The sequence below is a fragment of the Conger conger genome, chromosome 3, assembly GCF_963514075.1.
Source record: "Conger conger chromosome 3, fConCon1.1, whole genome shotgun sequence".
Classification (NCBI taxonomy): Eukaryota; Metazoa; Chordata; class Actinopteri; order Anguilliformes; family Congridae; genus Conger; species Conger conger.
This window is the reverse complement of record NC_083762.1, coordinates 41986016-42002361: the sequence shown is the minus strand read 5'-3', so window position 1 is coordinate 42002361 and position 16346 is coordinate 41986016. Positions and strand designations below refer to the sequence as shown.

At 41.6% G+C, this 16346-nt stretch overlaps 1 protein-coding gene across 4 annotated transcripts in view; it reads left to right on the top strand.

Moving 5' to 3' along the window:
• The window catches only part of znf385b (zinc finger protein 385B), a 115093-nt gene extending 100303 nt beyond the window's left edge, over positions 1–14790 (top strand). For all 4 annotated transcript variants that reach the window (XM_061235688.1, XM_061235689.1, XM_061235690.1 and 1 more), the window contains 5 exons: positions 3942–4098; positions 8581–8883; positions 9562–9743; positions 11979–12080; positions 12828–14790. In XM_061235688.1, the coding sequence (XP_061091672.1) occupies positions 3942–4098; positions 8581–8883; positions 9562–9743; positions 11979–12080; positions 12828–13040 (957 nt within the window). In that variant the 3' untranslated portion in view covers positions 13041–14790. The remainder of the gene's footprint in view (positions 1–3941; positions 4099–8580; positions 8884–9561; positions 9744–11978; positions 12081–12827) is intronic.
• The last annotated feature ends 1556 nt before the right edge of the window (positions 14791–16346 follow it).

The window sequence follows — 16346 nt, the reverse complement described above, 5'->3', positions numbered from 1 at the left end:
TAGCATACTTATACTGCCCTACTTGTACATATACTAGTGTACTTGGCATATACTAGTCACAATGATGCCTGCATATTATTCTGCGCCTGGAAAGAACTTAATTAGTAAACAATTAGTGAAGGGCCCAACCTTGTGGGTCAAAGGAGGGGACATATTTGTTTTTGATGTGAAACTAGCATTTTGTGTTCTAAAGTTACACAAAACAGTATGAAATGGATAATCCCCAGGTTGTGCATTTAGCACAATAAGTGAGGACAGATTGCTGAACAGGAAAACCAGAAAGAGCCATTACAAAACACCCACAACGAATAATCATGCATTGTTTCACTTTGTGAACATAAACTAAGCAGGGACTATGTTGCATTCAGTAGGCCGGTCCAAGTAAGGATGGTCAGAAAGATCTATAACGGTCTCTGAGAGTCGAGCAACGCGGCCCGGCATGGGTTCTCCAAGAACATTTCTCAAAACCTCAGATTCATGAGTGTCTCATTATGATTTTATTAATAGTATTGCCAGCAGTATTTTATGTGTGTTTCGTAAAGTAAACGCACCTCTATTTTCAGTTGAAGAATTGTTATGAGAAATTGGGTTGTTAGCACAGCAGCAGGAGTTATTTTTTATTTGATTCTGGGTTAAAATACACATCACAACTATTGAATGCGAAAGAAAAGATGAAATACTGGAAAGCAGTGTAAAGCAGCCATTTTGTGTGATGGGTGCTACCTGATCTTAAGGTAGCCTTTGTGTCTGAAATAACAGGAGATGAGGATGTGGCGTCTCTCCAATTCTGCTAAAAGCCTTGAAACATTTAGGTGAAATGAAGCCTTGATGGCAGATATGGAAGCCCACACGCAATCTGCTAACTTCATTAAAACTTTATTCTCTTCCTGTGTGCAAGGTATAATTAAAACCCCAGGATGATGGCTATGATCTTCAATGGCATTATTAGAAGAGGTTTAACACATTCTAGTTCAGAATGATATGGAGCTTTGCCTCACTAGCAGTGCAGGCATAGTTTACTGCCAGCGCAATTTGTCTTTTAAATATGATAGAATTGTCAGAGAGGCTTAATAACATTGTAATGTAGTCAAATAAGATGGGCAATGGAAAGGTGATGTCTTCTTCCTGTGTTAAGCTTTCTGGGAAGCAATTATTATATAATGAGCTATGATTAATTTAATAGAAACCATTACCTTCTCAGTAAGAGAGTTGACGGTCTTCTCTTGGAACCATATTTAAAGATGGAAGCTTTGAAGACAGCTGGATTGAAGTGCCTGTTGATACACATGTCAGCCTACACAAGGTGCAGAACTCTGTTTTGGTCTCTTACACTGTAGCTGCACAGAAGACGCATGGTATTTGTTTAAACTGAAAATGTGTTGTGCTATCATTAGAAAGGCATACTTATTCATGAGATCATGGATTGAACAGGGAACAAACAATATACAACATACAGTAACAGTAGGAAGCCCAAAAAAGCTTTTGTTTGGAAGATATTTCGGGACTTTAGGGTAAATGGATGGAATTCAAATGTAGAAAAAACTGAACCAAAATTTTTTAACAGTTGTGACAGCTGGTGTGCATGCGCAGAACATTAATCAAACGCAATTGGTTGATTAGTCGGCGCAACCCAGTAATTCAGCAAGCATTGGGACGTCCAATCACAGAGGGAAGTCGTGTCAAGTTCACACCCCGTTGCCCAATGAGAGCAGCCACTCTGCACATCATTATCTGTTAAAGGACAGGGAATGAGGAGGGGGGGGAGGTGGGTCTTTAAGATCCTTTCAGCACCACAGACCTGGCATGCAATCAGAGTGGCTCTGGGCTTCTGAAGAAGTGGATACCTGAAGTGTTTCTAATTAACTCCTTTGAGAACAAATGAAAATGGTGAGAGAACATGCTCTTAAAGGAAAAGCTCTGAAAGTCTATGGGTGTGTTGGTCTTTAACAGGTTTCTCCTGGGGTAGATGAACATTGAAAGGAAGGATTGAGAGGAGGTTTTAGGGTAAGACTGGCATTGCAGACCCCATCTGCTTATTTTGTAACCATAGCCTAAATAGCAGTTGGGAAGCTTACTTGTGCACCTCCAAGCTTCTGTACTAGCACGCACACCTACTGTAATTGTAGAAAATTCCATATCATTTATTGGACAATCCCAAGGTAAGTGATGTTACAACTGCTGAATATTTGGGTGGAAAAGCCCAATACAGCTACATAATAGACTTTACCACTCAGATATCCTGTAGTTGTAATGTCGGTTACTGTGGACTTGCTCTATTAAGAATAGCCTGTATGCAGATTTGTATATAGTACTGTGTTTGTGTTTTGGTCTCACGTCTCATTCCACAGATTTCAAGAAAACATATTCTACAAATGGTTAATATAATTATGTAAATATTTTAAAACTACCATTTCGATTGTAATTCAGTAGAACGATGATGCCTGAGGAACCAGTGCACGTACCGTATATTTAGAAAAATGTCAAACAAAAATTACTGGGGATAACGTCAGACATGGTTCCATGTACAAACTTCACTTCAAATGTACATTGTTGAAGTGCGGACATGGTGGGTGCATGAGTACTACAAGGTCCCAGTCTGTGTGAATATATCCAGGTCTATCCATGTCTATGTACCATGAATTAGATGTCAGACAGTGATCAAAAGTAGTAGGGACTGTGTTGGTTTAGGTACAGACCTGCAACCCGGCTTTGTGTTTTCTGCTCGTATTTTGGCTGTTGCTACACAGTGCTCACAAATTCACGGTCTGCTTCACTTGAGCAAGTGTATAGCAAGAAGTGTCTCGTGTGTACCGTGTTTATGCATGGGTCCACAAAGAGGAACCGGTGTACAGGACTGTGTTTGAGACCTGTAGCATTGTTCCCTTAGTCTTCTTTTTGTGCCATTACATTAGGTGCATGCTTTATTTATGAACTCCTTTTGTTTGAACAAGGAAATATAATATTAACTGTGGGAGTTAATAGAGTATATTTCTTTCAATAGTGGCACCTCTACAGACTGTTGTGAAGGATGGCTGTTAATGTTTGAATTTACACACCTCTTGCATGTAAAGCACACAAAAAAGGACACACTCTAACATATTGAAGTGCTCAAACTAGTTTTTATTGACGTTATCAATTTGGTTTGAATTTTGTCAGTTATGCATTAATGTAATATATCAGTATTAATGTACATTTGATGGGTTGCTATTTGTTAACATGACTTAGAATCCCCCCCCCCCATAAATAATCTTTATTTTGCTAAAACACAAAACATTTTCAGAAAGATATTTAATGCTTGGACAGAGATCAACTGAAAAAACAAACTGTCATTCAAGTTAACCATACAAATCCTGTTACCGTATAGTTAGGTTATTAAGGAAACCAAATCTAGGAAAAGCGGAAATATTTGTAAATATATCTCCCCACACTGGATAAGAGAATGAAAATCTATTTAAGTCATTGCTGTTTTAAATTAATTTAGCTTATGTGTGCTATTGGCCTATTAATCAGTCACAAGTCTCTTAAGCATGCCACAGGTGAATGTGTGAAAAATGTAATATTAATGTTGTAAGGAAAACATATTGTACTTACCTGTATAAGCAAATGTACTTCTGTCAATTTCATAATACAGAGAACTACATGTTTTTTTCTTTAATTCTACTGTAGTTTTGCTCAGAGCTTAGATGTTTTTTTTTCCACTAGGCTAATTAAACATTCCCGGCCCCCGTCTCCCCACAAATCAAACACATACAAAAAAATATTTTTTCTGAGAGAGTGCCAACTATTGAACGCTGTGTGTGTGTGTGTGTGTGTGTATGTGTGTGTGTGTGTGTGTGTGTGTGTGTGTATCTGTGTTTGTATCTGTGTTTGTGTGGCCCATGATGTGAGCTCCAGTGTGTGAAATGAGCCTGATTGCATGGTTCATTTGTTCTCCTTTGTAGAGCCAAGCCGAGGCGCACTACAAAGGGAGTAAACATGCCAAGAAGCTGAAATCACAGGAGTCCACCAAAAATAAGCAGAAAAGTGCACCTACCAAGGACAGCGCAAAGACAATCAGCACTTCCAGCACTCTCACTGCCAGCACCTCTGACCAAACAGGTTAATATAGCGCCTTCTGTTCCAATCAATCGTCCATGTGCTGGCTCTGGGAATCATTTTGCATGCTCTGCTTTGTCAGTTTATTTTCGTCTCATGGTTTGCCATCGCTGTAAGTGTGGATAGGTCTTTGTGTTGCGTGTGCGTTTGTGTGTGTGCGTATGCGCATTACTCCACTTATGGATAATGTTTCATTAACACCAGTTTACAAACTCCAGCATGGTCAGTTGCTCATATAATTAAGCTGGATTTTAATTGAATGAATTTAATGGAGCAGTGTTTGGAAATGGCTTGCGCCTTTGCACGTGAAGGTAAGTTTGCACTGTGTTGACTATGGTGGTAGCCCCTCAGGGTGAAGCAGAGGCATTACCCAGATTTAGGGAAGGTCCAGTCAGGAGGGATACTCTCTAGCAACCCCTGCTCGATTGGGTGTTCTTGCTAAAACTGCACATGGGGCGTCTAATATCTCGACTGAAGAGAGCACACGGCTAAGTCTGTAACAGCTTACTTGCCTACAATAGCATTCATAAATTGTACACTGCATGAGAGAGTTTTTTTCCTCTAAAAGTAGAGTTGATGATAAACATATTTTCATGGAGTGTGGGCGGGCCCTCAAAATATGTACTATCACCTAAACATATTACAGACTGTGTGACATGTCCTCCTTGCTATTTTATGGTAGGGCGGAGGTGTGAAGATAAATATATTAAGGTACACCACATTGAGAGAGAATTTTACTTGCTTTCTCATCCACTGGTCTGTATTCGGGAGCACATTGCATACTAATATAAGTAGGGAATATTTTTAGAAGACATTACATATTTTTAGGACACAGTATTTAGCAGCCTGTTGGACACAGTATTTAGCACAGTATTTAGCCGGACACAGTATTTAGCAGCCTGTTCTTGGACATGGGCCATGTTTGTCTGCACTCACTCTCACTTGCTGATTATCATGAGCATGCCTGTATATCATTGGGCCTTCCAACTTGGCAAGGAAATGGGAAAAAAAGAGGGAACCTGCCTTTCATTTCTCAGTTTCCTCTCCCAGAACTGCCTTTAGCCTCATTGATGATTTGTGTCTATTGTATCTGTCAGCTGTGTCAGGGTTGGAAGCCTCAGTGATAGACTGTTCCTGTTGAGGAAGTGCGAACGTTTGGAGGGATCAAAGCATTTTCTGGCAAGATGTGCGCTAAGGAAAACAACAAAGGATGAGCTAGGGGCTTTATTTGATATCATAAGTTGCTTTTAGCTCTACCATTTATAGGAAGTACAAATCATGAACTTGACGTTTGAGCCACTAAATGCATGACAGAAGAGCAGGGTTTCTCTTGTGGCTGTCTCCATTTCTTTGTATTAACCTTGGGCACGGGGGCAGAGGCTATTGGCCCTCGCTCCCCTCTCGGGTGACTGACTTCACCCTGGATCAGCCTCGGGGTATGAGATGCTGAGTCCAGTCTCTGACCGACTGATCAAGGACGATTGATTGGAGGTAACTCGACCAGCAGAGGGCAGTGGCATATCTCTATTTTTGTATGATTAAAGACAAGCTATATAGGATAAGTCGGAACCATGTATAGGAGAAGACAGCATGCAGCTTTTAGTGCCAAAAAGCCATCGGAAGATTATTTTTCAGGTGGCTCACAGAAATCCGATAGCAGGTAATTTGGGGCAAGATAAGACTCGAAACCGTATAATGGTCCAATTTTATTGGCCGGGTATAAGGGGAGACATCCGTCGCTTTCAAAAGCGCCTTTGCATCCATTAGCTTTAATGGAGGTCGCCCTCAAAAGAATTGGCATGGACCATTAGAGCAGGGCACAAAAGGCTATCGCTTAGTGTTAGTCCTAGTAGATTACATAACCTATATCCAGAGGTGGTCCCCCTCCACAATATATCAACTACGACTATTGTCGTGGTGCTGTTTCATTTTTTCTCCCGTGTGGGAATCTAGAAAGAGATTATCACAGATCAAGGCACCTCATTTATGTCAAGGACACTGTATAAATGCTTGGACGTCAGGTCTATTCGAACCAGCGTTTACCACCGTGGAACTGACTGGTGGAGTGGTTCAGTGAGACACTGAAGACAATGCTTTGTAAGTTAGGCTAATTTATACTTATATACGAAATTGGAACAGACTAATTGACCCGCTGTGTTTTCCGTAAGAGAGGTTCTCCAAGCTTCCATTTCCCCTCTTTGAATTGTTGAAGGTCTCATGGCATAAAACAAACCAAGCAAAGTCCAAGCAAAAGTAAGAATGAAATAAGACAAAGCCCTGGTATTACTCCCAAATCCAAATGAGTTTCCAAGTGGCAAGGACCCTTTGAGGTCACACAGCGTACAGGGGAGGCAGACTATGTGGAGAGAGGTAGACCCTGCCTTGCTAGCCACAACGGATGAGCTGAGACCGAAAATTTCCAATCTGAACAATATTCACCTAGTCCCACTTGACCGCCATCTGTCTTCAGAGGTAGCTCAGTTGCAGCAAGACTTTCTCACTCCGACCAGGAAGACACAACCTTATAGAACACACATACTCCCCCGGGCACTGTAGTCAGAAATAGCCCATATTGATTACCTGAACGCAAGGAAGAATTGGGCAAGATGCTGGACATAATAAGAAGTAATAGTGATTGGTGCAGTCCCATCGGTATTCCCAAGCCTGATGGGTCTGTTCAATTCTGTGTGGATGACTGCTAGGTAAGCACAGTTTCGAAATTTGATGCCTTCGTCAAATTTGGACGAGCTGCTGGATGGACGCTGGATTTAACCAAGGACTATTGGCAGATTCTCTTGTCTCAAGAAAAAATCGTCTTCTCCACTCTGTTTGGTTTACACCAATTTGTCCTTCTCCCATTTGGTTTGTGGGGCTCTGACTACCTTCCAGCGTCTGATGGACAGGCTGTTAAGGCCGCATGCTGCATAGGCCGCTGCCTATCTGTGTTACAACCCGGTCTATGGGTCAGGCCGTGACAGGGTAAAGGATAGGGAGATGGAGTGTAGAATGAGGAGTGGGAACGTATCAAACACTGCAGACCAACGAGTAACTCCGGTCATGTCTGCCTAAACAAACCAAAATTAATCTCAGCTAGTTTTCGAAAGCTTACCGGGCTCGAAGAGGTGTGTAGCCAACCCCCAACGGAGATTAAGTCTCCTTCCAGGATCGCCTTCAAAAATAATAAATAATCCCAGCTATTGTGGGAATTTCTTCGTACTATTCAATGTATTCCAGCAAATCGCCCAAAATGAATGTCATCCTTATTGCTCTGCTCCACACTGCCCAGCTTTCACCCTGATGTCCCCACATTGATATAAACTTTATCTGGAGGCTTGTAGCTGCTCTCCAAAATTCTGGGACCGAGTTAACATTGACAAAACTGAAGAACCAGCCAAAATCGTTCAAATTGCTGGCTCCAGCAGTTTATGTAATATCGCGCTTACAAAGTCAGTGCCTCTTAGGCTGATGGAATGTCAGTGGACTGTAAAGAGCGCGCTTTATCTGATGGATTAATTCCATTAAGGAAAGGCACATCCCGAAGAGCAGCCAAGGCTTGTCAGCTCTCCGTATCCTGCTTACGCACGACTTCCGATCAAGAATACGAGGCTGGGCAGGTTTGTGTGTCGGGATTAAAACCTGAACGTGTTCTAATGAAGTCGAGTGATAACAGTATTAGGGTCATTAAACCTTAGCATGGCATATTTTTTCTTATCGGATCCAAGCTGTGTTTTCTCTCCACATGCTATTCTGATTTATCCTTGCGTCTGAGCCTGAGAGGGCCAAATGTGCAAACAGCTGTTTAAAATTACACCGGCGTTCGACACTGAGTCGAGTATGAAAATGAAGATGGCAAATACGCGCATCGTTCAGGCGACCTCTGGCAGGCTTGGCCACAGATGCCCCTTTAGTGTCCGCGCAGGGAAGAGCGTATTCGCTTTTAAAGGCTAAAGGCTGGACTCTGGAAATGGTCATTGCAGATGACAGTGATAAAATGCAGCAGAGTTTACCCCTCAGCTGGACAGCGTCCCGGGTGTTCCAGGTGGCATGTATCTACAGATGGGGGATGGGGCAGGAGGTGGTAGTGGTGGGCTAGAAGCCTGTAGCCTAGTGGCAAAGGTACAGGACTGGGACCCCCAAGGTTGGTGGTTCAAGCCCCAGTGTAGCCACGATACAATCAACACAGCTGGTGGGCCCTTGAGCAAAGGCCCTTAACCCTGCATTGCTCCAGGGGGGTTTGTCCCCTGCTTAGAATCAACTGTAAGTCGCTTTTAATGAAAGCTATATAAGAAATTATACATTATTATTATTATAATTTTTTTTTATTTATTTTTTTATAAGCAGCCCTTAGCACGTATTGGCTCAGTGAGGAAACCCCTCAACACAGGAAAGACAAAAACACCTGAAAGGTTGCTGCTTTGACATTCGTTAACTGTTTGTTGGCTTCCATAACAGTAACAATTGTGATCCGTCTCTCTTTTCTCCCAGACAAGACTGCAGCACCTCCAAACGCACCTAAACCCTGCACGCCCATGAAAACCTTCGTCCCCGCCTCGAGTGGGCCCCTCACCGTCGCACTCAGCCCCTGCAAGGCCCCGTCGGAGCCCCCGCTCGTGAGCCCGCTGACCGAGGCCACGAAGAACGGACCAAAGCCGACGGCCGCGCCGATGACCTCACCTGCCCCCGAGCCGACTGCAGAGTCAGAGGAGGAAAAAGCCAAGAAGCTGCTCTACTGTTCCCTATGCAAAGTGGCTGTTAATTCACTGTCTCAGCTGGAGGCCCACAACACAGGTGAGCTGTCATCCGTCACCTGGCAACACTGAAGTCACTAGAGCAGGGATCATTAAACTCTGGGCCTCGATTCCGAATCCAGCCCTGGTTTTCTTTTTTCCCGGGTAATTAGTGCTACTGAGTCGCCAGACTGTCTTCACACCTGGCTCCCAGGTAAAGGGAGGGTGGAAAACCATCAGCTCTCAGCCCTTCGAGGACTGCGAGTTTCTGATCCCTGCCCTAGGCAAGGCAAGTTTATTTATATAGCACATTTCACATATGAAGATAATTCAAATGCTTTACATAGTGCTTTACATAGGCATAAAAAGACAAAGTTTTTACACAGTATCTTCAGACTGCTTAATGTACAGTTTTGAGAAAAGTTCTAATGAGATCCCGCGTATGCTTGTTTGCTTCATCATTATTAACCTATACTAAGATTTATAGCAACAAAATTAGACTTTGCTATAATACACAATCTTTCCCAACAAATAATTCAAATTAAACTTGACCTATTTTGACTTCAGTTTGAAAGTTACAGAAACTTATGAGTGCTGAACAGCCAAATTCCCAAATGGTTCTATGCACATACAGCCATTTCAGTTATAAGGTTTACAGATAAAATGTTTTTTTATTTTGATGTTAAGATTATAATACCGTAAACTGTATTATATCAGCCGTTTGTGTTTTTCCATGAAGGTTCAAAGCACAAAACAATGCTTGAGGCCAGAAATGGAGCAGGTCCAATTAAGTCCTACCCCAGACCTGGGTCCAAGCTAAAAGTCCAAGCCACAACCATCAAGGGTTCCGGTTTACAGAACAAGACTTTCCACTGCGAAATATGCGATGTCCATGTCAATTCAGAAATTCAGCTTAAACAGGTACTGCACTTGACATAAGATGTATATTTTGGTATGGCTTATGCCAGTTCATTGTGATGCAAAGCATGGTGGAAGCTCATATGCTATCAGTGTGCGTGATACCATTATGTCGAACGTACATTGCAGTCCGTAAGCATTTTGGACAACGGAACGATTTCAGTTCTTTTTTTCCCTCAGTACTCCAGCACATTTGAAATGGAACAATACATATGGGGTTAAAGTACAGACTGTACCCTTGCCTTTAATTTGAGGTACTAACAACATTATTGGATGATTTGTGTAGGAATTACATCCCTTTTCATGCACAATACCCCCCCCCCCCCCCCCCCCCCCCCTTGTCGGGGAACAAAAGTAATTAGACAGTTGGCTTCTCAGCTGCTTCTGATTAGGTGTATTCAATCACTTCTTTAGTGCAGGTATAGGAAAGCTTTCAGCTTTTGATTGCATTTGAAGTCGGTCTTTGTCAACATGAGGACCAGAGTTGTGGCTGTGGAAGTCAATGAATGGAAGCCATTATGAGGCTGAGAAAAAAAAAAAAATCAGATACATAGGCCAAACAATAGGCTTACCAACAAACTATTTGGAACATCTTTAAGAAGAAAGAGATCACTAGTTTGGGATCATTGCCTTGCTGTGGGATGAAGCAGTGTCCAATGGGTTTGGAGGCATGTGAGTGTTCTTGAGCAGATGAGATGCTTCATATACACTTAAGAAATGATTTTGCTGCAACTATCAACAGTTACATTATCAATGAAGGCACGTGAGCCAACACCTGTGGCAGCCATACATGCCCAAACTATAACACCCCAACCACCATGTTTCAGAAATGAGGGGGGGTTCTTTGGTCCTTGGCCAGTTCCTTTTAGCCTCCACACTCTGCTCTTGCCATCACTCCGATTCAATTTTGGTCTCATCTGTTCACAATACCTTTTTCCAGAACTCTGCAGGTTCTTTTAGGTACCAAGCTGTAACCTGGCCATTCTGTTTTTGCAACATACTAGTGGTTGGCATCTTGCAGTGTAGCCTCTTTAAATCAATTTGTCTTCCGCGGAGAGTAGTCACTGTCTCCAAAGGTAATCAAAAGCTGAGAATTAAGCTGAGATACTGAAAGCTTTCTTCAGCCTGCACCGAGGAAGTGACTGAATACACATGACTATTCTGAAGCAGCTGAGAACCTAACCATCCAATTACTTTTGGTCCCCTAAATTGGGGGGGACTATATATAAAAAGCAATGTAATTCCTACACACATAACCCAATATCGATGTAAATACTCTCAAATTATCTGTACTTTAACCTCACATTTATCGTTCCATTTCAAACCCAATGTGCTTTACTACAGAGCCAAAAGAGAAATTTTATCAACTGTCCAAATGCATACGGACTGCACTGTATGTGTTACAATTACCAAATCCTAGCTCATCTTAAAGCATACTAGCCTATAACTACCAAGATTTATACAACTTGGCTTGGCTATCTGAGAGTTAACATTAACCGAACATTAACTTTACTTTCATGCTTTAAATAGGCATTTAAACCATGAATGCCTATTTAAAGTTTGTTAGATTTGGAATAAATTTATACCCCAAACCAGAGAGTGAAGACTGTCAGGAAAGGATGCTGCTGACTGTTTTCTAGTAGTGGCGTACCCGCAAGTTAAGCTACTGCCTGTATTTCTTCAGGCTACTGAGTTGAGTGAAGTGATATTACTATTAATACTAATACTACTACATATTGCTTGTGCAAATACGGTACGAGAGGGCTAGATTGCATGGCTAGATTTCATCACAAATTTTGTATCTCCCAGCATTTGGCAATAGGCTATGCTTAAAATGCTTATAGTAGGCTATACAAATCCCACTGCAGGCTATGTTTAAGGTTGACAGTTTACCATCCAAAAGTATGGGAAAATTACAGAAAGGGGACAAAAAAATAGTGGACTCGTGACTGATTGTGGTAGACTACCGCCATCTACAGTAAATGGAGTGAAACTGTTCAAACAGTTTGTGCAGAAATTTTGGGAAACTGTGTGTGAATGACTCCCTGCAGAATCATGATTCCCCCTCCCCTTACACATACACACAATGGGTGATCTGTGAACATTATAAAAGGTAGGCGATGGATTAAATGAGCAATTCCACTAGTGCCCCGGCATGTGCGCCATTCCTGTCATTTAAGTATCACAGCATAATTGGGCGAGTTCCTCAATGACGGGCGTCCATTTTGTTTCTTCCAGCATATTTCCAGTAGGAGGCACAAGGACAGAGTTGCTGGGAAACCCATGAAGCCCAAATACAGCCCTTACAACAAGCAGCAGCGCAGCTCCACAGCACTGGCAGTAAGGCTCTCTTTACATCCCCTCAAATTAACCCCATTCACATATAAATGACTGCAGTAGCCAACCGATATTTCTCTTCTAGGTAATTTGATCATGTATCATTATACATAGAACATTTCAAGCGATGTGTGTATTGTTAAGATGCTTAAAGCGACTGTGTTTATAAACAGCGTCTGACATGGCCATGTCATTCATCTTTATATAACAGCTTGACTAAATCAAGTTGAATCGTATGTGACAGCAACCAGTTATTCTTCCTTAAATCAGAGCATTTCTCATTGGAGCTATTATTATTCATTCAAAGCTTCGAATCACATTTTTTTCTTCTAGGGCATTGCCTTTTCAGAAAAAAGCTTATAGTGATAATGATTTCATGGATTATGAGTATAATAGTGATGGAACACTATTTCCTTTTAAGCATTATTTTTACCAAAGATGCCTTTTAGGCCGCCTTTCAAAGGGAAAGCTGAACCTGTCTCTTCGATTGGACTGGACCCCAAATATAACATTTTTTTGTTTTAACTTTATTATGCTCATTTGAATAATTTTTGTAATCTTTTCTATTTTAATCTCAATGAACAGCACATTGGGCTTTATGCAAGAAAATGTTCGTATTCTATAAATTTATCTTACTTTTTTTTTAACAAAGGGCTCATACAAGTGTGCCAGATCTGCATGAAATATGCAACACAAATAAAGCTTTCCTTTTTTTACACCCTAATACTTAAACCTTTCTTTTTCCCTCAGGCCAAACTCGCATTCCAGAAGGACCTGGTGAAGCCGTTGTCACCTCCGTTCATCTCAAGCCCATTCTCCCCCACCACCCTGCCCTCCATCACTCTGCACCCGCGTCCCAGCGCCTCCCTCTTTCAGGCCTCCGCCCTGACGCCCTCCTTCCTGCGTGCTGCTCCGGGGCCCATTCGGCCCACGGCAGGGTCCATCCTCTTCGCCCCGTACTGACCCCTCCATGCGCTGCAGCAGCGGCAGGGCAGCGGAGAAGAGACAGAAGTGGTATGGCAGCAGAGGGTAGGCAGCAGCGGCAGGGCAGCAGTGGTATGGCAGCGGAGAAGAGACAGAAGTGGTATGGCAGCAGAGGGTAGGCAGCAGTGGCAGGGCAGCGGAGAAGAGACAGAAGTGGTATGGCAGCAGAGGGTAGGCAGCAGCGGCAGGGCAGCAGTGGTATGGCAGAAGAGAAGAGGCAGCAGTGGTATGGCAGCAGAGCGGAGGCAGCAGAGAGGGGGCAGCAGTGCTTTGGCAGCAGTGGTATGGCAGCAGACTGGAGGCAGCAGAGAGGAGGCAGCAGTGGTATGGCAGCAGAGCGGAGGCAGCAGTTGTAGGGCAGCAGTGCTTTGGCAGCAGTGGTATGGCAGCAGACTGGAGGCAGCAGAGAGGAGGCAGCAGTGATATGGCAGCAGAGCGGAGGCAGCAGTTGTAGGGCAGCAGAGAGTCGCCGGTGGGTGAGCAGCGCCCTCCGCACACGTCCCACCCGGCCGAGCCATCAGCTCCATCGGTGGGGCCATGAGGATCTAACCAACATTGTGTATTTATTCAAATCGTTTACCCTGAACCTTCTGCTTCACCCAAGCAGATCTGTCATTGGGTTTGTAAAGCAGATAGATAAGGAACAAAAAAAAGCATCAAAGTGCTTCCTGAACAACTTGAATTCCCACCGTCTTCCGAACCAATGAAACAGACACGTCCGTACATACTGCAGTACTTTCATCCTCAAGATAACGACAACGCCCAGTTTAATCATGTCTTGATGTCGTCAGGACTATTGTGCTTTCTTTTCGGCATCAGTGGAATTGTGTATTGTGTAGTTAGCTAGCTGTAGTATCTGTAGTTTCATGAGGAATTCAGTGCATACTCTTTCTACATTTGCCAGTCAGGATGATTAACCGATTGGACATGACATAAATGACATAAGATATTTTTTTCATACATTAAACATTTTTCTAAAGACAGCAGCCTAAATATAATGTAAGAAATATCTGCATTTTCTCGGTTTTCATCATCTGTAACGTCAGAGTTCTCATTGTTTTGTTACTGCTCTTTTACATCGTTTTTTTTTTTTACTGTTTTTTTTCCAAGAAAAAAGTTTAAATGTTGAACCATTTTACTTGCTTGTTTTTGGCACGAAAATCCTGGGCCTTTTTATTTCTGTGTCATCAATCATTTCTAATGGTGCTGCATTATGTCGCAGCTCTTTATTGCAATAATGTACAGAGCATTAGCTGTTTAAATTGGAAATATTGTATTTAATGTTTACCTTACGAGTGGCAATACCAATTTTATTGTACAGCGGAAACTAGAGATGCAGTACATAGATGCAATTATTTGTATTCTTTGAATCAGGAAAAAAGCAATCCACATGAAGAAAGACAAATAGATGTTCATTAGACTGGAGTACTTGTTTAGTGCATAGTCTGTACATGATAAATTTCCTTTTCAATAAAATAAATTATAATGATTTGTTCTCATATTAGTATATATAATGATTTTTAATATAAGAAATGTCTGGACACAGAAAATCCTGTTTGTATATAGCTGACCTGAAGAGTTTAATAATATAAAAGCATGCATGTAAGAACAGTGATACATATTTAATTCTGTATGATCTGTATAGTATTTATTTTCTTAAAATTTTTATGATGCAAATGAGTACAAATTATGACTTCATTAAATTTGCTTTGAGACATTCAAGGACAAACATTTTGGTTGCAATGTTGTTTTTTTACATTCTGCCCTTTTTTTATTTGTTGTTGTATTTTTATTTGTGCTGAGTCCTGCTTTTAAAGCCAGTGTTTTTGTATTCCATTGGCTCAACTGATTTATAATTAGGAGACCAAGCCTTGCTGGTGTGAGAAACACTATTGTTCTTACACTAATGTGTTTTTTTCCACCATTTATACTCTGTTCCAGAAAGCAGGATTTAGCCCAATAACTCAGTAAAACCCAGACACTGCCCACATCTGGGACATGGACTGAAGTAAAAATAACTGTTTTGAGGTTTTACTCTGCACTTATCCAGCTAAGTAGCTATCCCTGGTCAGTTTTGACTTGACTTGGCATGTGATTTTAGCATTAGTAGCCCACATGGTGGCGCAGTGACTTGAAATTGCAATAATCTCAATTGAGTTGATGATATTATAATGACAACTGAAATCAATAATACAGTGTAGATTTCTTTGTAGCTAGAGTTCTGCTAACACTGCTGCATCTTTCATATAGTACAGGGTGGCTCTTCGGGATATTCAGTACACCTGTGCATATAGTATGTATGATTCCAGAGCAGTTGAATTCTTTTTCATAAAATATTCACATCAAATAATCAATTCTGAGAGGAAATTATGCAATGCTTCAGGTCTGTTTGTTTTGTGAAATCCCTTGGCTTTTGAGTCTCTCTCACATCTTTGATAGTTCTGCTAGGATGGTTGTACAGTACATCCATACAATTTAAGAAGTACCTGTGTTTATGCCATAAAAATATAATGATTTCCTCTGGGAACTCATTACACAAGTGTACATCTGCTGCTGCCACTCCATAATGTTTGGGACAAAGACAGATTTCTTCTTGATTTGGCTCTGTTATCAATACTTTTATATTTGTAATCAAACAATTCACATGTGATTAAATTCTCACATATTCTCTCAGATTTTTTCAACTTTTATTAAAGGGTAATTTTTTACATTTTGGTTTCATAAAGTAGAAATTGTGGTATACAGAGCCAAATCAAGAAAAATGTCTTTGTCCCAAATGTTATGGAGGACACTATATGTCCCCTTTTCAAGTTTCACTAATTGTGGAACATGTCTGTCAGACCTTTCAGGAGAGATGAAGCAGCTAGACAAGGCACACATGAAGGGGCGCAGTCTAAATAGACTAATGGAAGTAGGGCAGCATTCAGTTGTATTCAGTATCATCTGTAAACTGGCAAATTAGAATGTGCACAGACTACTGTTTTTACGACACAGAATCTGTTCATTGTACAAGGTGTAGGGGTCCTCGCAGGGGACTCCAAATTATGTAGGGTCCTTGCACGGGCCGCCAAATAACGCAGGGATTTTACTCTCTACGAAACCGGGGCGCCAGTTAAACGTTGTGTTGCAGTATAACTGCGAAAAGTAATCAGTCTCATAAAATTACTGTTATCAGAAATATCCAACCACAAATATAGTATTTTAATTAATTAAAATAACCAATATTAATGATTGAACATACCGATAACCTGAAGGTTGGAAGTTCTTCGAAAGACTGCTTTAACT